The sequence below is a fragment of the Oreochromis aureus genome, linkage group 22 (assembly GCF_013358895.1).
Source record: "Oreochromis aureus strain Israel breed Guangdong linkage group 22, ZZ_aureus, whole genome shotgun sequence".
NCBI lineage: Eukaryota > Metazoa > Chordata > Actinopteri > Cichliformes > Cichlidae > Oreochromis > Oreochromis aureus.
The window spans coordinates 2,079,019-2,100,393 of record NC_052962.1 but is presented as its reverse complement, the minus strand read 5'-3'; the positions used below and the strand labels follow the sequence as shown (position 1 = coordinate 2,100,393).

General features: G+C 42.9%; 2 protein-coding genes across 2 annotated transcripts; one reads left to right on the top strand and one right to left on the bottom strand.

Annotated features, from left to right (window-relative positions):
- The first annotated feature begins 933 nt into the window (after window positions 1–933).
- On the top strand, window positions 934–14,438 carry LOC116333394. The gene is made up of 3 exons (XM_031756618.2): window positions 934–1,021; window positions 2,638–2,683; window positions 12,620–14,438. The coding sequence occupies exons 1-3, from the start codon at window positions 958–960 to the stop codon at window positions 14,226–14,228; spliced, it is 1,719 nt and encodes a 572-aa protein (XP_031612478.1). The 5' UTR covers window positions 934–957; the 3' UTR covers window positions 14,229–14,438.
- Window positions 14,439–14,605: 167 nt separating this feature from the next.
- Window positions 14,606–20,933, bottom strand: s100v2 (S100 calcium binding protein V2). Its single transcript, XM_031756614.2, has 3 exons — window positions 20,779–20,933; window positions 18,669–18,800; window positions 14,606–15,921 (listed from the first exon to the last, which is right to left on the bottom strand). The coding sequence occupies exons 1-3, from the start codon at window positions 20,785–20,787 to the stop codon at window positions 15,751–15,753; spliced, it is 312 nt and encodes a 103-aa protein (XP_031612474.1). The 5' UTR covers window positions 20,788–20,933; the 3' UTR covers window positions 14,606–15,750.
- Window positions 20,934–21,375: the final 442 nt, after the last annotated feature.

Below are 21,375 nucleotides of genomic sequence, written 5' to 3'. Positions count from 1 at the left end.
TGATTGTTGGGTTTTTCTCTGTATCTATTATGCTAGGGTCTACCTTACAATATAAAGCGCCTTGAGGCGAGTGTTGTTGTGATTTGACGTTATATAAATAAAATTGAATTGAACTGAAGTGGATGAAATTGGTTTTTACTGGTTTCCACAGTTCCTGTTAGGTCAGTATATTTGCAGTGTACCATGTTTCCAATGTACTGGATGTTAGAATCTTAATATGTCAAGGGAGAATGCATTGTGGTAGTTTTTGTTTGCTTTATTAAATTATCACTCATAAAAGTGAGACAGAAATTAATCATAATTTATTATAGTTCATAAGGATACAGATCCCCGTCCCCAGTGTAACACATGACTCTAGCAAACAAATACCAGCTGGTTAGCAGAAAGGGACGGGAACACCTCGAGCTTATTTTCTTAGCATCGGCTGTTGTTCAGTGCACTTAGGATATGATTATTACTAATGTCACAGTTTTCATTCCACTTTTATGTGTGATATTTTTTTTATAAAACAGTCAAACTCTTACAATAGATTCTGTCTTGAACTATAAAGATTCTAATATTTAATCTTGACTCATTCTAATGAGGTGGGAGTCTTTTTTTATCTCTCACATGATTTTCTTAACAGCAATGCACCTTGTAAATAATTTACTTGCCGTTTTAAAAGTGAAGTTGTCTGCTGGAACATCTCAGTGGGATCTACACTTACAACATTTGCATGTGTCAATTAGCAAATTGAGTCAGTTATGAATGGTAGTAATTCACAGTCAGAGCAGAAAGAATATGTTGGTGCACACACTTTAAAGAGTGAAGTAACTGTTTAACTGCATGGGCATAGATGCAGGTTTGTCATTTACATTACTATCTAACCAAATGTGGGCAGATATAACCTGAAGCTCGTCTATCTGCTGAATCCACAGTGAACTTCATTTCAGCTGCACTTCACAGAGCGTCACAGCTATGTTGAAACTCAGTGGATTTTGGCTTATTGTTCAGCTGTCTCTGGCAGCAGGAATAAACTCTGGTAAGATCATTATATTTTTTTTTTAATGTAAACATGTTCTGGATGTCTTTTTTTGAAATAGCACTTCTTTCATCATAGAATTGTTAAAGAGGGAATATATGGGCTCAAGAGTTGGGAGTTTGCCTTGTAATCGGAAGGTTGCCGGTTCGAGCCCCGGCTTGGACAGTCTCGGTTGTTGTGTCCTTGGGCAAGACACTTCACCTGTTGCCTACTGGTGGTGGTCAGAGGGCCCGGTGGCGCCAGTGTTCGGCAGCCTCGCCTCTGTCAGTGTGCCCCAGGGTGGCTGTGGCTACAATGTAGCTGCCATCACCAGTGTGTGAATGGGTGGATGACTGGTTGTGTAAAGCGCTTTGGGGTCTAGTAAAGCGCTATACAAATACAGGCCATTTATATATCAGTAACATGATATCTTAAAGTCTACAGCACCATTTTCTTTGTCCATCATTCACTAAACGAGAGCAAAGTTAGTGGTATTTACAGTGTTAATGTATTTCTGTACACATGTAAAACAAAGCCACATCATTTTGATCTGCAATAACAAAAAAAATGCATCAGTGGAAAAAAAATGTCAGAAATAACTTTAATTCAGCCACCAAATGAATACCATTCCTCAGTAAGAGGATAGTTTGAGCACGTTGGGAGAAGCATGTGTCAAACTTGGGCCAGGCTAGCTTGTTCCTGTTATTTGGTCCTTTGTTTATTTAGTAGGTGACTAATATTAGGACTCAGTAGGCAGATGGCCCTCCAAGTCCCTCATCTGCATACTCTAAACCAGAGGTGTTGAACTCCAGGCCTCAAGGGCCGGTGTCCTGCAGGTTTTAGATCTCACCCTGGGTCAACACACCTGAATCACATGATTAGTTCATTACCAGGCCTCTGGAGAACTTCAAGATATGTTGAGGAGATAATTTAACCATTTAAATCAGCTGTATTGGATCGAGGACACATCTAAAACCTGCAGGACACCGGCCCTCGAGGCCTGGAGTTAGACACCTGTGCTCTAAACTACCCTTTGCAGTGGGGATAGTGGGTGCTGACCAGTGAGTGTAGAAAACACTACAGTCAATTAGTGCTCACCTTGGTCGTACTCCAGAATGTTGTTGTGGGAGCCCCGGATCTGTTTTCCCTGCCCTGTGGTGGGGTGTGGGGAACTGGGGAGCTGACCCTCTCCTTCCATGGGTAGTCCTCTACCTTATTGTACGTTTCTTAGGCTGGAGTGAGGAGGGAAATTTGTGCGGGTTTGTTGACTGAGCCTTGTGGCCATCTGCCCCTCCTTTTAATTACACTGTCATTATGGCTTGTGACATATCACTGTGCACATAGGACCTTCCCTGATAATACTACTACTACTACTAATAATAATAATAATAATAAATAAAACATATGTAAAAAATAATATTAAAAACAAACGAATAAATCAATAAAATAAACAAGAGGAGCCCATAGAGAGTTTATAGTGCTCCTCTTGACAAAGCAAATGTTTTTAGTGTAACAGTACATTTACATCTGAAAGAAAGAAAAAAAATTAAGGAGGAGTATGATCAGCAGTTACCTTAAAAGAAACACAAGAGTACATTCAGACATTAGATTTATTGTTTGATTCTCTGTCATTGCAGACTGGAATGTTCAAAGGAATCAATCCACCTTCATTCCAGAACACTGGTAAGCCACCACATAATGTAACAGACTGATGTTTTTAACACTAGATTAAGCCTGGCAGGGAACAAACACTGCATATCTGTAGGTTCAGTGTTACATAGAAAAACAATGTCCCTTGACATTGACAGGGAATGCTCCTAATGAGACAACAGATCGTGTCCTGGGGCATCTCCTTCCAGATCTGGACCAGGGTATCACTGAGCTCCTGGACAGTCTGAACCTGGCAGTGATGGATGGAGTTACATATACAGTAATGTCCTGGAGGTGTTTTGTTGCATTTACGTAAGGGCAAGTCAGTTATATCAACTTCTTCATCATTCAATGCCCTGATCAGAGGATGAAGGAATACTCGGGCACTGTTGTGCACCAGGAGGAACCAAGACCGTCTGCACTAGTGTAAAGTCTGATGATGGGTCGATGGATTGCATCCCAATACCTAATGGTAGTCATGGTGTTGTTGCCTAGCCTGTAGAGGTCTGCTTCCCCAGACCATCACTGACCCACCACCAAACCATGCTGAATGATAATATAAGCACCAAAACATTCTTCGTGGCTTCACCAGGTGAACCTGCTGTCTGTGCTGTGCTGTGGAAATCAGTGGTTTCCAGTCATAGACCTACCAATTCTGGTATTTTATGGCATATGCCAGTGAGGCTCCACAGTGTGGGACAGTGAGCACAGGGCCCAGTGCTGATGTCAATTCTTCGGCCACCCAGACCACACAATCCGTTTCTGATTGTTTGGTCAGAGATATTCGCACCAGTGGCCTGGTGGAGGTAATTTGGTTGGGCTTTGGCAGTGCTTATCCCGTTTCTCCTTTAACAAATGAGCAAATACCCGTCCTGTTGATGTTTAAGGACTTCTCTGGCCCTGTTTAGCTCTCCTAGAGGAACCGCCTCTGTCCTGGAATCTCCTCCATGATTATGAGACTGTGCTGGAAGACACAGCAAATCTTCTGACTATCTGTGCAACCTCTCTAGGGTCAAGGTATCCCATATGGAAAAGATATACATAAATCTTATAAAGTTTGTATCTGTCTTGTGTGAAACTTGTATGAAAAGCATATAAGAGTGAAAACAGATATAAGATCCCTTGAAAAATTATATAAATGAAACTTGTATGTTTTGGATACTTACTAAAACAATATATGAAAGTGGCCACTTTCATGAATAAATCATATAAGCCTTATATGATTCACTATATGAAGTAGGCCACATCTTATGCAAGTCTTTTATAAGTTTTTTCTATTTCTTTTCCATATGGGATCGCCTCATTCAACCGTAGGAAAATGACCCTAGTAATATGCAAAACTGGTCAGAAATGGTCTAGCTGTTTTGGTGGTTGTGTTGCCTCACTAGTGCACCTGGTGATAGTTTCACTAACACCAAAGCAAATGAAAGTGATCAACAACCCCCCTCTGCCAATCAACTCGCCAGATCAATATTCCAGACGTTTAACTGAGTTGATGATATACTCTGATTAAAAAGAGTTCCTTTAACTTTTGAGCGGTGTATTTGAGCTTAAAATCATAAAGATAGATTTGTATTTCTAAGACCTAGAGAAGGCTTCAGAGTATCACTAACATGGCTGTAGACTGACGTAAGCAATACTTTTTTTTTTTTTTTTTTTTTTTTTTAAAACCTGTCCCGTTTGGTTCTTTTGCCATCAGAATTATTGTCTAAAGGCGAAGAAAGATGCCCAACGGATTTACTTTACCAAATGGACCATCCCAGCCTTGCCGTAATGGTCCATTTGATTCACCTTTATTGTTTATTTTATTTTCACTTGCTGAATACGGGACAGACTTGACTGGTGGAAAGAAAGGGAGAAAGAAAGAGGAAAGAAAAACAGCTGAGAAGAGGGACGGGGAAAAAGGGCAAAACCAAAACCAACAGAATAAGCAGACAAAAAATACATATATCGATCACCTGGATCACCTGTTGAGAAAGAAAAAGAAAGCAAGCAGAAGAAAACGAGAGTAATAAACAACATCACAATGATATATGGGAATATGACAGTAAATACTAAATATTAAACATTATTGTGCAGCACGTGAGATCGACAGCGCACAGTGTGCTTTGAGGTAGGAGCCAAAAAGGGTGTAGTTTGTGTGTGTGATCACCCGTGTGTGCACCTGTGAGCATGAACGCACTTGTTTTTAAAAGGTTCCTTCATGTAATGATCTGCTAGAGGGTGTGGGGGCCACTGCCCCGTCCTCCAGGGCATGAAGCAGGTATGGAGGAGATCAAAACTCCAGACATCCAGAGGCCCCCAGAACACAAGAGACCAAGGAAGACCAACAGAGGGCAGCCGCGCCACTATCCCAGAAAGAGCTGAGGAGAGTCCCAGATGAGGGTCACTCAGCAGCCGCGAGCAGAAGCCGGGGGTTGCAGTGACGTGCCCGTGAGCTCCGCCGGCAGCCAGCTGTGCCTGAGTGACCGAGCCCGGCCGAGAGGCCAAGGGCACCCCATCCCGAAGTGGCCCGAGCGAGCCCCAGGCTCCAGGCCCCGATAAGCAGCCGCCAAGGAGTGAGCCGGTGGGTACCTGGGCGCCCACCCCGGACACAAAGAACCACCAACGCACCCGATGTCTGAGGGCGTCTGCCACCGGCAGGGGAAGTGGTGGGGGAGATGGGCCTCCAAACCTTGGAGGGCCTGAGATGTCCCCAGAGAGGTGGCGTCTGATACCCAACCTGACATATAGACACAGACAAACAGGCACACACAGATACAAACATCTATTCCCACCCTCATGCTCTCATATACAATTACTCAACACTCACCCAACGTGGAGACAGACATAGAGACACTGTACACACAATCACACTCCCCAAGCGTACTCTAAGCCCCGGGTCTAGGTACCCTTGCCCTGGAGGGGAAACTGCGCCCAGACCCAGGTGGTGTTACCCTTTTCCCTGCGGTGGGGGAGAAGCAGACCGCCCGACTCCGCAGCAGCAGGGAGGCCCCACATTCCAGACCCCAGTCGGACGGCCAACTCCTCCTCCTAGCCCCCGCTCCAGCAGGCCGCAGAGAACGGGGTGTGGGAAGACTCAAACCTCCCTCCACCCGCTCATATGTAGTGTTGATGTATGTGTGTTCTAAGGTGCATTTAAAACCCAGGAGGGCATGGAGCTACCTGCCAGAGCAGCAGGTAAGCGTATAGCCCCTCCTGCTAGCCCTCAATGTCTCGTGTATTTAAAATTGAGAGGTGGGCAACGACGCCAGGGGTGAGGTGTACACCCTGATGGTAATTTGGAATCCGTGTAGCGTGCCCACCCCAAGATCCTATATGTATGTGTAATGAGAGTGTGAGTAATGTGAATGTCTAAGTTGTGGGATAAAATTGAGGCGGAGGCAGCCAGAAGGGGACAGAGGGGGGATGTCTCCTCTGCACCCTGGTGACACACCCCTACCCCAAGGCCCTGCATGTGTGGGTGATTGTGGTTGAGCGGGAAGAGGAGGCAGCTGGAGATGGGGAGGGAAGGAAGGGAGGGCAGTGACCCCTCCTGGGGCCCAACTCCCCGCTGACCCCAGTAGGCACCCCCATACTCTGCAACCCGCCAGGAAAGGGGGCCCAGGCCCATCCGGACCGGGGCCCAGTGCAGCAACGCCGGCCGGCCCCACAGAGCCCGGGACAGTCCACCTGACCCCACCACAGAGAAAACTGCACCCACCCATCATCCACTCATCTTCCAGACTACACAAGACAATAGGCGCCCAGGCTGAGATCTTCCTCCACCTCTCCTGTATCTCCCCTCCTGCAGAGAGAGTTCCTGAAGAGAGGAAATCTCCTGCAGGATTTGACAACCTCCCCACCAGTTGAAGAGCCCCCAGGTGGTTCGATGCACAGGCGGCACCCTGCGCCAGGACTGGGCCCCCATACACCCACCCGCCCACAACCCCGGCAACACACCAACCAGGACCCAAGCCCCTGAGGCTTGGCCAGGGCCCAGCCCAGAGACGGAGTGCCCCAGAACCTCACGCCCATCCCGGACCCACCCAGGGGCAGCCAGGCTACCAGGTCAGTAACCCACGTCCGTCAGCACAGACCCTCCCTAGCCCTGCTGCACGCAGCCACGAGGAAACCGTCACCTAAGAGCCAACAGAGCCCCTAATTGGCCATGACCGTTACCCCGGGTTGAGCCCCCCAAGGAAGATGCTCCCGGGGAACCCCCTGATGCCCTAAGCCTGTCCCTACCCCCACACCAATCACAACAGTGAAGGTGGGACCAAACTAAGATCCCCACCCCACTAGGTGATGGAGCTGATCAAAGGAGCCCAGAGCAATTGATCTGATGTGGTGGCAGAGGCTGTATCAAGACTAATGTAATCTAATAGATAATTTCTATATTGGTTAGAATTAAGATTATTTTTATTTTCCAGTTCATGAGGACTGTTTTCTTGGCTATGCATAGGGCAGTGAAAACCATATGGGCTATATTCTTTTCTGGAGTGACATTATCTAAGCTGCCCAACAAACATACTAAAGGGAAGTTGGAATGTTACATTTCAGACACTTTGATAAGTCTTCACATATCTCGCGCCAAAACTTCTGAACTGGTGGACAGAACCAAAGAGCGTGGATATAATTGTCCGGTGAATTGGTTTGGCAGTGTGAGCAGTTGTTGGTAGACGTAAAGCCCATCTTGAACATCCGATGGCCTGTATAGTGCACTCTATGTAGTATTTTGTATTGAATTAATTGAAGACTGGGATTTCTAATTAGATGAAAGGTTTTAAGCAAATCTGAGACCAGAAGTTTTGGTCAAAGTTAACTGATAAATCCGCTTCCCATTTTGCAATAGGAAGTGATATTGATTCATCTGTTTTAGAAAGCATTCTGTATATTTTCGATAGTAATTTGGGGGTTTTAAGAGTAAGAAATTGAACCACACTTGGTGGCGTTTGTAGTTCAACTTGACCCGGTTTAAATCTCTTTTTTATTATGGATTTAATTTGTTGATATTCTAAAATCTTTTCTTGTTGATCCCATATTGTGTAACTAGTCTGTCAAATGAAATAAATTCTGTTCCTTCTAGTATATGTTCTAAGTATTTGATTCCTTTACTACTCCAATCTGAAAAGTTTATCATATTATTGTTTTGTAATATGTCAGGGTTGTTCCAGATAGGTGTACGTTTGCATGGGATTAATGAAGACTCTGTCAACTTCAGAAACTCCCACCACGCTGTCAGAGAAGAGCTGATGTTGATGCTTTTGAAGCATTCATGTCGTTGGATGTTTGAGCTGATAAATGGTAGATCTGAAATCTCTAGATTATTGCAAAGTGCTTGTTCTACATCTAGCCAAGGTTCATCTAAGAGGGTATGTTTTGCCATCCTGAGATAAACTGAAGCCTGTTGGCTAAGAAGTAGTGCTGAAAGTTAGGTAGTTCTAATCCTCCTTTATCCTTGGTCTTTTGTAGTGTTTTTAAGCTTATACGTGGGGGCTTATTTTTCCAAAGGAATTTGGACATATATGAATCTAGAGATCTGAACCAATCTTGCGGCGGTTTAGTTGGGATCATTGAGAATAAATAATTTATTTTTGGTAATACCATCATTTTTATAGCGGCAACCCTTCCCATGAGTGATATGGGTAGACATTTCCACCTAGCCAGATCACCTTCTACCTTCTTTAAAAGTGGGATATGGTTTAATTTAGTTAGATCTGCAAGCTTGGGAGATACATTAATACCTAAATATTTTATATTTCCCGATTGCAGTGGAGTAGAAGAGGAATTATGGAAGGAGCAATTAATCGGAAGGACTGTAGATTTTGACCAGTTAATTGAGTAATCTGATATTCTTGCAAAAGAGTTTATCAGTTCAATCACCCCAGAGATTGGTTTGTGAATTTTGGAGAAAGAGTAACACATCATCCGCATAAAGGCTGATTTTATGTTCCACGTTCTTGCATTTTATGCCCTTAATTACTGAATTCTGTCTAATTGCTGCTGCTAGTGGTTCGATAAAAATTGCAAACAGTGAAGGGAGAGTGGGCATCCCTGCCTGGTGCCCCTCAGGAGACAGAAGCTGGAGGATGTCTGGTCATTTGTTCTCACACAAGCTGTTGGGGAATTATATAATATTTTTAACCAGTTGATGAAAGAAGATCCAAAACCAAATTTGTGTAAAGTTGCAAATAGAAATTTCAGTTAACTCTGTCAAACGCTTTTTCTGCATCTAAAGAAAATATTGTAGTTTCAAGGTTTTTACTGTATGAGTAGTCTATCAAATTAAGTAATCTACGTGTATTTGTTGATGAGTGCCTACCTTTTATGAAACCAGTTTGGTCAGGATGAATTAAGAGGGGGTTATTTTCTCTAATCTCTTTGAGAGAGCTTTGCAGATTATTTTGAGGTCTACATTTATAAGGGATATTGGACGATAGCTTGAGGGATATACAGGGTCTTTGCCTGGTTTTAGTAAGAGATTAATGTTTGCAGAATTCATATTTGATGGAAGTCTGCCATTTTCTTTGATTTCCAACAACGTTCTGTATAAAACTGGTGCTAGAATCGTCCAGAATTCTTTGTAGAATTCTGCAGGAAAGCCATGTGGGCCTGGAGCCTTATTATTGGGCATACTTATCAGGGCTTCCTGGAGTTCACCTGGTGTCAGTGGCGAATCTAGTGCCATTGCTTGAGTGTCTAATAATTTTGGGAGAGTTATGTTGTCTAAAACTGATCAATTTCCTTTTTAGACGGGTTTATTTGTGGGCGAATACAACGTTTTATAGAAATCCCTGAAAATGTTGTTTATTTGTTTCGGTCATATACTGTGTTCCCAGATGAATCTTGAACAGCACATATAGTTGTTTTTCTTTATTTATTTTTAGCTGGTTTGCTAGAAATTGACCGAATTTATTACTATGTTCATAATTTTGTAAGCGTAGTCTTTGTACTAAGAATTTTGTTTTTTATCAATTATCTCATTTAATTCTAGTTTTGTTTTGCGTATTTTTGTTCAATGTTTCCTGATCTTGGTGGGACGCGTAGGCTTCTTCTAGGGATTTGATGGTTTTTCTAATTCCTGAATATTTTTGTTTTCTTCTTTCTTTTTATGTGATGAGAAAGAAATTATTTTACCTCTCATCACAGCTTTCCTGCTTCCCATAGAACAGAAGCTGATGTTCCGGGAGTGTCATTAAAGTCTAAATATGAAGTCCACTCTTTTTAAAATATTTAATAAAGTCTTCATCTTTAAGCAGTGATGTATTAAATCTCCAGTTTTTACTTGGCGTAGTATTATTCTTGTGCATTAGTGTTAAAGATACAGGAGCATGATCGCTGACAGCTATAGGATGAATCTCAGTGTCTGAAATGTCACTCAGCAGTGAGCTGCTGACCAAAAAATAATCCAGACGAGAGTAGGAGTGATGAACATGTGAGAAGAAAGAATATTCCTTACTGTTGGGGTGAAGGGAGCGCCATGCATCGCAAAGACCAAAGTCACTCATATACTGTTTGATTATATTTGTGGACGTAAGCAATACTTAAAAATAGTAATGTTAATAATTCAAATGCGTGTTGGGCGGAGGCAAAGGGCGGAGGCCCTGGCAGACTATTCCCCGCCTATTGAGGTGACTGCGAAACAAAATGTGACCTCTCTGGTGGTGAAGGAGCCTGAGCTAGTGTGCGAGGTTGGAGACATCAGCTAGATGACTCAGGTGTGACTCACGCCGATGCACGCCTTGGGCTCTGGAGCCAGTCTGGAGAGGAGCTGGACTTTGTTCCAGTCCAGTGTTGCTCTCAGTGAGAAGCAGCACATTGGGAGTGGGTATTTTTGTAACCCCTTGGCTTGCTGCCTGTATGTTGGAGTTTTTGCTGGTGGATGAGAGGGTTGTTTTCTTGTGCTTTTGGGCCAGGAAATGGGTCCTGACTGTCGTTTGCACTCATGCGCTGAACGATTGGGTGACTCCATTGTCCTACTGGGAGACTTCACCGGTCACATGGTCACATGGTCACATGTTAGTGTTTTGAAATTGCATTATCAGATCTGTGACTGTATGTTCTGAACACTCTGAGGAAGAGAGCAGCTGAGCTGTCAATATATCACCTGATCACCACCTGGTGGTTAGCTGGATCAGTTGGTGGGGGAGAACGCTGGGCAGACCTCATGAATCTAAACATAATGAGGGTGCACTGGGAAGGCCTGGCAGAGGCCTCTGCCCATAAGATCTTCAACTCCCACCTCTGGCAGAACTTTGACATTATTTCGAGGAAGGCTGAGGACACTGAGTCCATATTGACCATGTTCCGCACCTCCATTGCTGAGTCTGCTGTATGATGCTTTGGCTTCAAGGTGGGGTGTGTCTGTTGTGGTGGTAATCCCCTAACTGGACGGTCAACATCTGAGGTGAACAAGCTGAAGAAGGAATCTTATTAGCCTTGGTTAGTGTATGGGACTTTGGAGACAGATGATGGACACCGGCAGCCCAACTGGAATGCAACTTCGGCAGTGGCTAAAGCAAAAAAATTGAATGTGGGAGGAGTTGAGTGAGAGTATGGAAAAAGACCAGAATCGCTTTGAGGCAGTCCCAAAGTCTTTTTCCATGGTTCAATTGTAAGGCAACTCAGGAGGGGAAAGAGGTCCTAACACAGTGTATAGTGTGTAGGGAGCACTGCTGACTTCAATTAAGGACGTACTCCTTAACCTCTTAACTCCTTAATCCCACTGACAAGCCTTCTGTAGAAGAAGCCAAGTTTGGGGAAGAAGGGGATGATTCAGGGTGGCTGTAGCTCAGGAGGTAGAGCAGGTCCCCTACTGATCGGAAGGTTGGTGGTTCGATCCCTGGCTCCTCCAGTCTGCATGTCAAGTATCCTTGGGCAAGATACTAACCCCAACTTGCTCTCCGATGCGTCCATCGGAGTATGAATGTGTGCGAATGTACTTAGTAAGCACTACGTATAGATAAAGTGCTTGTGAGAATGGGTGTGATTGGGTGAATGAGGCATGTTGTATACAGCGCTTTGAGTACTCCGTGAGAGTAGAAAAGCGCTATATAAGAATCAGTCCATTTACCATTTACCATTCACTCATTACTGGAGGCCAGTGAGATAGCTAAACAAGGTGTAGACAAGGTGTGACAATGTGGTCGGTCTGCCATGCATCTTCTACAGTGGTGCCAAAACCCAGGATCATGGCATAGCTTGACCACGACCGGGCGGGAGGGAGGCGCGGGCCCAAATGGTGGCCGAGCTCGCGGCCACGCGGAGGGAGCAGGTGGCAGTGTTTTGCCGCCAGTGGGAACAACCGGCAGGTGCCTGCACCCGTTCCTGGCAGCTGAGCAAGCTCCACCACCTGCTCACTCCCCAAAATAAAGGTGCTGAAATGAACGAACTGTGTGGTTGGGTCCATCATGCAACATGCTCGTGGCCACTAGGCTTGATGAGGCCAGATGGCTCCCCAGCCTAGGTCGGCGTGGTTTGTGGTGCGTGGTGTGGCTGCGGGGGAGGTTGTTGCATTGTTGTTGTGAATGTATGGCTGGCAGGTGAAAAGCTGCGGCCGAGTGTAAAAGAAACGTCTGAGAGGAGGCACCAGGGTAGACCCAGGACACACCGAAGAAATTATATTTCTTGGCTGGCCTGGGAACCCATCTGTGTTTTGATGGATGAGTTGGAAGAAGTGGCTGGCTGCTGGCTCTGCGATATGGCACCAGATCATGGACGGATGCATTTCTAATAATTCTAATAGTAAAAACAGTAATAATGCAGACAAATTGGAAAGCCCAAAATGGGACCAACACAATGTCAGAGAATAACTAATTGCCAAAATCATGCAGTGTTTTCTTTAACTGGGTGTTGCCTACTTGGTTTTTCTTATGTGATAGATGAAATCATTCCAGTTTTTTTAAATTAGTCAGAAAGTTACACATTCACATACAATGAACAATTTGAGGCATAATTAATGTCTAACAAAACTCATGTAATCCTCAGGGAAAATGACACAAAATACAGCCATCAAACGATAGTAATCATGGAAGAGGAACCTGCAGTGATTGAGTCAGCCACTTACCTGTTCCAGAAGCATCCCAGTTCATCAAATCTGCTAATGTACCATAAGAGGGCACTGTACGTTCTGCAAGGAAGCAATTTGTTTTCAACTAGAAATCATGACATTGTACTGGTTGGCCATGGTAGTCAAAGCCCTACTGGAGCAGCCCAGTTGGCTGGTTATGACCCAAAGGAACTTGCCAGATTTGTTTTCACCTTAAAAACTAAAACAAACATTGGTCATCTTGGCACCATCAGCCTCATAAGCTGCAATGTTGGAAATGACCAACACTTCATGTTGCAGTTCCTACAAAGTCTCCGGTCTTTTAGTGTGGAAACAAAGCTCAACCTATACAACACACTCCTGTCAGTTAATTCTGATGGTGATATACTGACGACAACTAACGGTGTCTGGAGGTCCCATGAGCACTACAGCACAGTCATAGCTGAACTAAACCAAAGAGGTGATCTGGTGATAAAAAAGGAACTTGGCTGTCCAGGACCAGTACTTCACAATTATAAAGGAAATATTTTGTATCTGCAGACACTGGACTGGCCAAGCCACCCTCAAATGTTTGTCCCAATGGAACTGCGCAAAAAGTATCACTTTATCGACTGCCTGGAGGGGCTGACTTGGAGCTTGTTTTTTGAGGAAAACGAAAGAAGGCGTGCTCCTGATTATACCACAGATGATTCAAGACACCTAAAAGCAATTTGGCTAGAAAACCCAACGGCAGGAGAAGACAACATTATCCTGAAGCATATCATAAGCATTCAACATCTGCTAGTGGAGATACGGTACAATGCCAGAGAAGAAATTGCATCGGACCTTTACTACATTCTCAATGAATGCATTTACAAAGTAAATGGGAAAACTCTGAATGTAACTCTGGCGGGAAAATTCATGAATCCTGACAATCAAGTGGAAATTCAAAATTTTCTTCAGAGCTTTAAGGACCAGCAGGACGAGTCCTCCCTGGAGAAGCTGAGAGAGGGTCTCAAACCATCAAAATTCAATGACTTCTGTCGCCAAACCTTCCAGTTTCAGCAGTGTAATTACAACTGTGAGAGATGGGGTCATTATTTTATGGCAGCTGTGTTTTCAGCATCGGTGCGTAACTTCAGAACCTTCTCACTTTTCCTTATGACTGTCATTGGTTGTGAAGTAGGCCATTCACGAGGAAGTGACAGTCCCTTGTGCACAGCATTTGTGAGGGATGACCACCCAATGATAACCGATCAACCCTGGCCTGAACATCTGAAACGAGGATTCTATGGCTGTGCTGTCGACAACTTTGAAATGGCACCACAGAACATGCAGATTTGGTTAGATCAAGTTGTTGCAAAGGAAAATGCACTGTACATTAAATCAAAGCAGATTATGAGTGCTATTAACCATGATGAGCAAACAGAGCTAGATATCTTTGGGAGGGTTAAAGTCATGAATAAGTACGCATTTTCATCTTATCTTGAATTCTTCCGAGGTACGCCCGAGGGGAAAAAACTCAAAAGAGGATGTGCACCTTCTTTGCATGGAAATATGAATCCGTAATGCTGGTGTAACAGTTCATACTGTCCACTTCATTGTTTTCATTGTACAGTTACAATATTTTTCTGTGCTGAAAATACTGTACTCTGGATGAATTACAACATAAAACTATAAAATGCTTCACAATCATCTACTGCTTCACATTTGTATTTAAATAGGTAGAAGAATAGAAGAAAAATCTTGATGCATTAAAATGAAAGCATTAAAACAGAACTTCAGAGGTTTTTGTGATGTCTTCTTATGTCGAAATATAAAATATCTGGAAAAGTTGACACTATTCTAAAATTAAAAAATTAACTGCATCATATAATACCAGTTTTCATATAAACCAGTTAAATTATGTTTCTTTAAAATCAACAAAGCAACGCCGTAACAACAGGTGATATTGGGAAACTCGTTACATGTTTATTCAAATCTTCATTAAATCACTTTTCTTTTGGTGTCAAAGGTCAGACTACAGAGAATTACAAAATATAAATACACAGAAATCAGAGGCAAAGCATTCTAGAATAAGGGAATATTACAAAGGAACAATTTGAGATTTCAAATATAATAATTCTAATATATGATTAGAAATAATACAAAATCACATGTTTTGTTACTGAGAAACAATTTACTCGCGAGTCAACTTTCTACAAGCCAGGAAATAAATTCTACACTTCAGAGGTCTGAAAGTGATGAATATTTCCAGTGACTTGATGTTAATTCTCTCTTAAAGTTGACTACATAACTGGAACGTCACCTGGCCGTGATTATTATTAGGCAAGGGAAGGCGGAGCTTGTTTTTTGTTCCCTTTTCTAAAATAGTAAATTGTGTTTTACCTTCTTTTTTGTATTTCATTGATCTAACCATTTTAAAATGTTGACCTCTGACCTATTAAGAAATACAAGTTAAAATACCACACCAGCAGACCATTAATATAGTGATTTGGACCAGTTTTAAAGCACCCAACACTTTTGCAAATCAAAAACATGACAAACTGGAGCGACATGAACGGGACAGAAGTTATTCACTCTGGTTTTGACGATAGCTAACAGCTTTCTTTTTCAAACAACCAACTTAGTTCCATGTATATGTTTTTATTCAAAGCAGAGGTGTTTGTAAGATTTATAGTTTTAAAATTTGTAGAACATTTTTTGGACCAAACACCCAAAGAACTAAATATGATTAGCATCTTGAAGCAACACAAAGACAGAAGAACAATCAGACACCAGTGACACTATGGTGTCTAATAACATAAGGTTTAGGCTTTTGTAACATGTGTAGCATGATAAATGAAAAAAAAATACAAAGGAGGACAAATTGAGTATTTTATTCAAAATCAGTTTACATTTTACTTTGAACTTAAACAAAGTAATCTGAATTCAAAGGTAAACTAGTTAAAACTGTAATGTTTAGTCATGAATGCTTAGAATGGATTTTGTACCCTTGTATTCTGTTTGACAATTCTTTACGAGTGTGATGTGTATGTGTTACTCTGCTGAGTTAAATTTCCAAATGCGTGTTGGGCTGAGAAGCTGCTCTTTACAGGAGAATACAGCTGCATGACGAGCCCTTCTGACCACTAAGGAGGCCAAACTGCGAGGTGGCTAGTGACTGGATTAAATTCCAGAAGTGCTTGAAAGAGATGCCCTCGCCATCACCTACACCCATCTTCCGCAGGATATCACCAAATCCCTGGTCGGTGCCGACTCCCTGTCAGAACACGACAAAACAACTCACGTTAAAGTGAAAATGTTAACACCTAAACCAGACTTACAAGAAAATATCCTTCCAGTTAATTACATAACTGTTAGGTTACTGATCACAGTTCGGGATATCTTTATCACCAAAGACAAAAACAAACAAAAAACAGGGAGCACTCAAATGACAGAATTTTACCCAGAATAAAACTAGTGCAACTGAAGACACTCTGACAAGACTTGCTCAAGATACTGAACACCAAAATGGTCCTAACGCATCCACCAGTGCATGCATTGTAAGAATGTGGCTATGTGAATGTGTCTTATAGTGTAAAGAGCTCTGAGTGGTAGATACGCCAGTTCATTTACCATGGGTTAATGTATTTAACTTTGTAAATTCAAACTGGAAGTCCAGGTGCTGGCCCTCATCCTGCCCACGCAGCAAGGTGGTGCTTTGAGGACATCCGACAGATGGTTGTGGACCACCATTGATGCTTCCTTGCACATGTGGATTATAAAACACGATAGTGCCACAGTAAAATTACTTGCTAAGTGACGAGGGCCCTTTAGAGTCCCCCAGTGAGTGGGGGATGTTGATTTTGAAGTGATGCGGTTGGACCAGGAAGGAGCCACACAGGTATATCACCTTAACCTCCTCAAAGCATGGAGAGTGGCTGAAACTTCTCTGGTGATTCCCACCTCTCTCCAATGGTGACGACCATCTCACACAGGCCCAGACAATGAATGGTGCTGCACTGCAGCAGTAGTTTTCAGATGTGTTCTCCCTTGTGGTCACACCACGCTCATGGAGCACCACTTTGAGACGTGCCCTGATGTGACGGTGCATCATGGCTCTACAGGCTGCCTGAACACAAAACGCAAATAGCTCAAGCAGAACTGGCTGTGATGCTGAAGATGTGGGTAAAGGTCCCACAGTGCCTAGTGTAGCCCCATGATTCTTGTAGTTATAAAAGATGGGTCTATACGGTTCTGTTTGGACTACCGCAAGGTGAATGAGGTGTCACAGTTTGATGTTTCGAATGCTCCGGAGTGCTGACCCAGCCAGAAGGAGCTGAAAACCTACACTACTGTTGCTTGTACATAAAAACACTGTAAATAAACCCTAATCACCATGGAACACTGCGTGAAGCGTTTTTAGTCCAGACCCACTCTGTATGTTTAATTAAATGGATTAATTTTTTACTATATGCAATATTTGACCACTTTATTAGGTACACATTGGTCACACAGGGTTGGATCCACCTTGTGCTCTCAGAGCTGCCGTAGTACTTTGTCTTGAGATGCGGTGACTGTGGAGTCTATTCAGTAGATGGATATAAAGGGGTTTACATGGTCAACGATAATCTTCAAATAGGTGGTGGTATATAAACTATGGTCAACTGATGGTAAGGGACCACAAAGGGCCCCAAACCATTACATGCATTGAAAGCAGGATGGAGCAGCAGAAATCAAGACTCAAAAGGTCAAAAAACATTTTTCAAATGTTGCCCAGTTTGTTGGGGTGGCTGCAGCTCAGGAGGCAGAGCAGATCATCTACTGATTGGAAGCTTGGTAGTTTGATCTTGTCTGCATGCCAAAGTATTCTTGGGCAAGATGTGCGTGATTGTTAAATAGAAAAGGACTTGGGCCTAGAAAAAGTGCTTGTGTGAATCAGGTAAGTTGTGCTTTGAGTAGGAAAGTGCTATACAAGAATCAGTCTATTTACCAATTTTGATGAGGCTGTGCGAATTGTGGCCTCATTTCCTGTTCTTAGCTGACACGACTGGCATCCGATGTGGTTTCGCATTCATAGATGCTCCACTGCATTCTTCTTTTTATCAAAGTTCCTGTTATCTTCCTATTAGATCGAAGCAATCTGGCCTGTAATTTAAGTCACTTAAATGACCTATTTCCTCATTCTAATACTTGGTTTGAACTTCAGCAGACACTCCTGACAACAGCCTAAATGCATTGTTACCACCACGTGTGATGGCTAGTTAGATTGCCTTAATGAGCAGATGAAAAGGTGTACCTAATAAAGTGGCTGGGGAGAACATATAGTGCTTTTCAAGTCTTACTGAACACTCAGAGCTCTTTAGATTAGTATTAATGATTAAATACTAGAAGTGTGCATGTTGGCATTTTGTCTGATAGCACAGCTGAACCGTAAGTTTGTACAAAATAAGACCAAAACAAAACTGCCAACAACTTTCACAGACTCATTACTACCATACAGAAATATTACCATGAATAGAAATGATTTATATTATTGGAGGAGATTAATGAAAAAACATTGACAAACATGTTTCAGTCACAGTAAATTACAGCAATCTTCAAATGAATCTGTAGAGAGTTGATGAGCTCAAGATGCAGGAGAGACTGATGTGCAGTTTTAATCTTAATCTTAATGCCTGTCCGTTAACCTGACCATGTCAGAATTTACTTGTAAATGTAATCTAAGGTCTAACCAAGTAAGACTGCCTTAGAAACTTTTACAGAACAGCAGTCATGTTTGTATTCAGAGGTTAAGCTGAGATGCCGTTAGATTAATGGAAAAGAGTGGATGTCTTCAGGGGATTAACATTTTTTAGTGTGTGTTTGCCTGTGTGTGGATTAGGCTTGTATAACTCTGTTGTAAGCATGTTCCCCTTAGTCTTCGTGCAAGCTGAATATGGTCAGGTGTGCTGCCACACCCATTTGCTACAGATAACTGTGAGCCCCGGTCAGAGAGAAGCACAAGGAGGCTTACTGTGGACTTACCTTCATCAGATTGGGCAACTGGGAGGACAAAAGACTTTTGAATTCATCACTTTTCAGCGTCGGAGACTTGTCGGCTGAAGCAGAGTGGAACTGGCTGACCAGTGTATCAATGGCACTCTCCAGGTCAGAATACTGGGAAAAATTAAAGGCGAAAAGAAAAGAACAACAAAAGAGAAAGGCAGGTAATTTTAAAAGAAAAACATTTTTCTTAACAAGTTTATTAGTCATTTACCCTTAAAACACAACAAACAAAAAACACTTTCAGATCTTGCGTTATGCAGCACATTTTAAGTCAAATTTTACCTGTACATTAATTTAGCACCCTTCAAACGTTTTATCTCCCTCAGTCATGGCCAAATTAGAGTCACCAGTGAACCTAACTGGGAAGGACGCTGGAGTACCCAGAGGAAAGTTCCCACTCAGGGTTCAGACCAGGTGCCTTCTCACTGTGAGCAAACCGTATTAACCACCGGCACTGTCCACCATGCATTTTAGATCTTGTTGCTGCTGCATTTTGAGCAAACACCAACCTATAAACACGACACATCATTACCTTATAAAGTCATTACAATGAGCCTGTTGAGAAACTCATCCAATTATTATTCCTTGGCCATCAGAACAGGTTCCAGTGCTCCTGCTGTTTCTCAATGCATGTGTGGCAGCAGCTTTGTCAGAACCACACCCTTTCTGACTAACGTACCACAAGCTGCAGCAAGCCTTCTTCACCGTCGTTAAAAAGTATTTCAAAGAAAGTAGCAATGGTCAGGAGATCTATTTATTTCACTGAATTTGTTGTTTTTATATTTATTGAAAGTCTATTAGTGATTTATCTTAAATAGTTAACGGTACTGCTCATTAACATATCGAATCCAGCTTGTTGTAAAGCTTGATGTAAACTCCACACAGTGGAGATTCAAAAATGAGGTGAGACAAAGTCTGGGTCAGTTTGTGGCTCTGTAATGTCCGTATGATCCTTTATCATGGGTTTTACAGCACTGACTTTTCTTTAGGAAATTCCTTCCCTTGACTGTTTTGTCTCATTTACTAAACGGTTCAAGATGTAACCATGGAATAATGCAAGATACTCGCTGTTCCTGTGAGCAACAGGGATATGAGAAGGGGCGTACAGAAACAGGAAAATGAGGAAACGCTGCACTGCAGAATCATGGAGCACAAGGACACACAGAGGTGGATCACTGTCTGAGTTCATGCAGATAAAACTGCTGTTTAATAAGGCAAGAGCTACAAACGTGTGTACAGATTGGTGCCAAATGAAAGGAGTTAGTAAGCCCTTCAGCTATCACGTGAACATAATTCTTCCTAGCAACATTCACCCATTTGGTGTCTCGATAGTGGCGAAGAGTCAAACCTCTTCAGCAGATATTAAACTGGTTTGATTTCTGTCACATGCTGTGGCCGTACAGGCCATAGCATTAAGCCCTTCCACTATACCCAAGGCTCACTGTCATCCTGCAAGAGACAACACCCATCATGATAAATAACATTTCATCAAAGGATAAAGGTGATTACTCAACTTCGCACTCATTCACAGAGTGTAAGTGGACCCGAGCCACGCTACAAAATGCGACCCACAGTATAACAGACACACATCGGATCGCTTTTACGGGTCAAGGAACTTTTTCCCCACGTTAACTGTTTGTTACTACTCAGACTCAAATTACCACAAAACTCTTTGATGAATTACACGCGTGTACTGTTACGACTTTGAATTTGTCGTGGAGGAGTGGCAGGACCCTGCGCTTAGCACTTCTTTTCGGGGAGGGGCCGCCGACCGCATACCTCTGAAAGTTTCAGCCCGAAAAAAAAGTTCGAGAATAAACCATTGCTGATGTTTGCTTTTGTCACTTCTAAATTATGAGTATTTACATCCTGCGTATCCAAACCCAGTCCCCCCGTTGATAATCTGACGCCTTGTGTGACACGTCGCTTCTCCGTGAAGCGCACAGAGGCCATTTTTAAAAAAATCCACATATTGATTTCGCACCAAAGCACCTTTTTTCCCCGGTTAAAGAGCCGATGGTGTAAACGTCTGCTGCCAAGAGGTCCAATTTGACATGTCGGCACTAAAAAAAAAGTTGTCTTTACCTACCTGAGGCATGTTAACTGCGGTAACTCGTCTTCCTGTGTTTCTCGCTGCTGGAGAGGTTCAGTGAAGCACTGCATCTGTCACCAGCTGGCAGCATTCCTAGATCCTCCCTCCGCCACAAAGAAAAGCCAGGAAGGAGCTGTGCTCTTAGATAATGCCGACGCAATGCCATGAATTTACCACAGTTATACAAGACAGTCACATATGTACATCTCAGGCTGTGTTTTCAACAAGTGACTCGTGAGTGTGTCATTACACAGCGCAAATGTGCCATACTTCGGACAGCATTCAACAGCTTGTTCCACATCTGGAAACTTTTAGCAAAGCTGGAAACTGCTGTTCTCTGCAATAGCTGCTGTACACGGAGTGTACACGGTACTGTCAGATTATAGGAAAAGGCCCTAAAATGATGTTCTCTGATTAAAAAGAAACAAAACTAAAAGAGTAAAGCCAGAGACAGCAGGTATGAGCACATTCCTGTTATGCGGTTTGTGTGGTGGCACAGAGGGGGTGGGGGAATATTGGAATTTAAAAAACATAGGCAGACTTTTTTAAAGTACAGTATCCAAGCTGGGAAAGATAAGAGTAGGCAGTATTTTT

What these genes read in the sequence shown, in the direction of transcription:
- LOC116333394 (XM_031756618.2), top strand. Translation starts at nt 958, where the DNA reads ATGTTGAAACTCAGTGGATTTTGGCTTATTGTTCAGCTGTCTCTGGCA. An exon ending in GGCAGCAGGAATAAACTCTG is followed by an intron (nt 1,022 to 2,637) that starts GTAAGATCATTA and finishes CTGTCATTGCAG; the next exon opens with ACTGGAATGTTCAAAGGAAT. An exon ending in ACCTTCATTCCAGAACACTG is followed by an intron (nt 2,684 to 12,619) that starts GTAAGCCACCAC and finishes TGTAATCCTCAG; the next exon opens with GGAAAATGACACAAAATACA.
- s100v2 (XM_031756614.2), bottom strand. An exon ending in AGTTGCCCAATCTGATGAAG is followed by an intron (nt 15,922 to 18,668) that starts GTAAGTCCACAG and finishes GTGTTCTGACAG; the next exon opens with GGAGTCGGCACCGACCAGGG.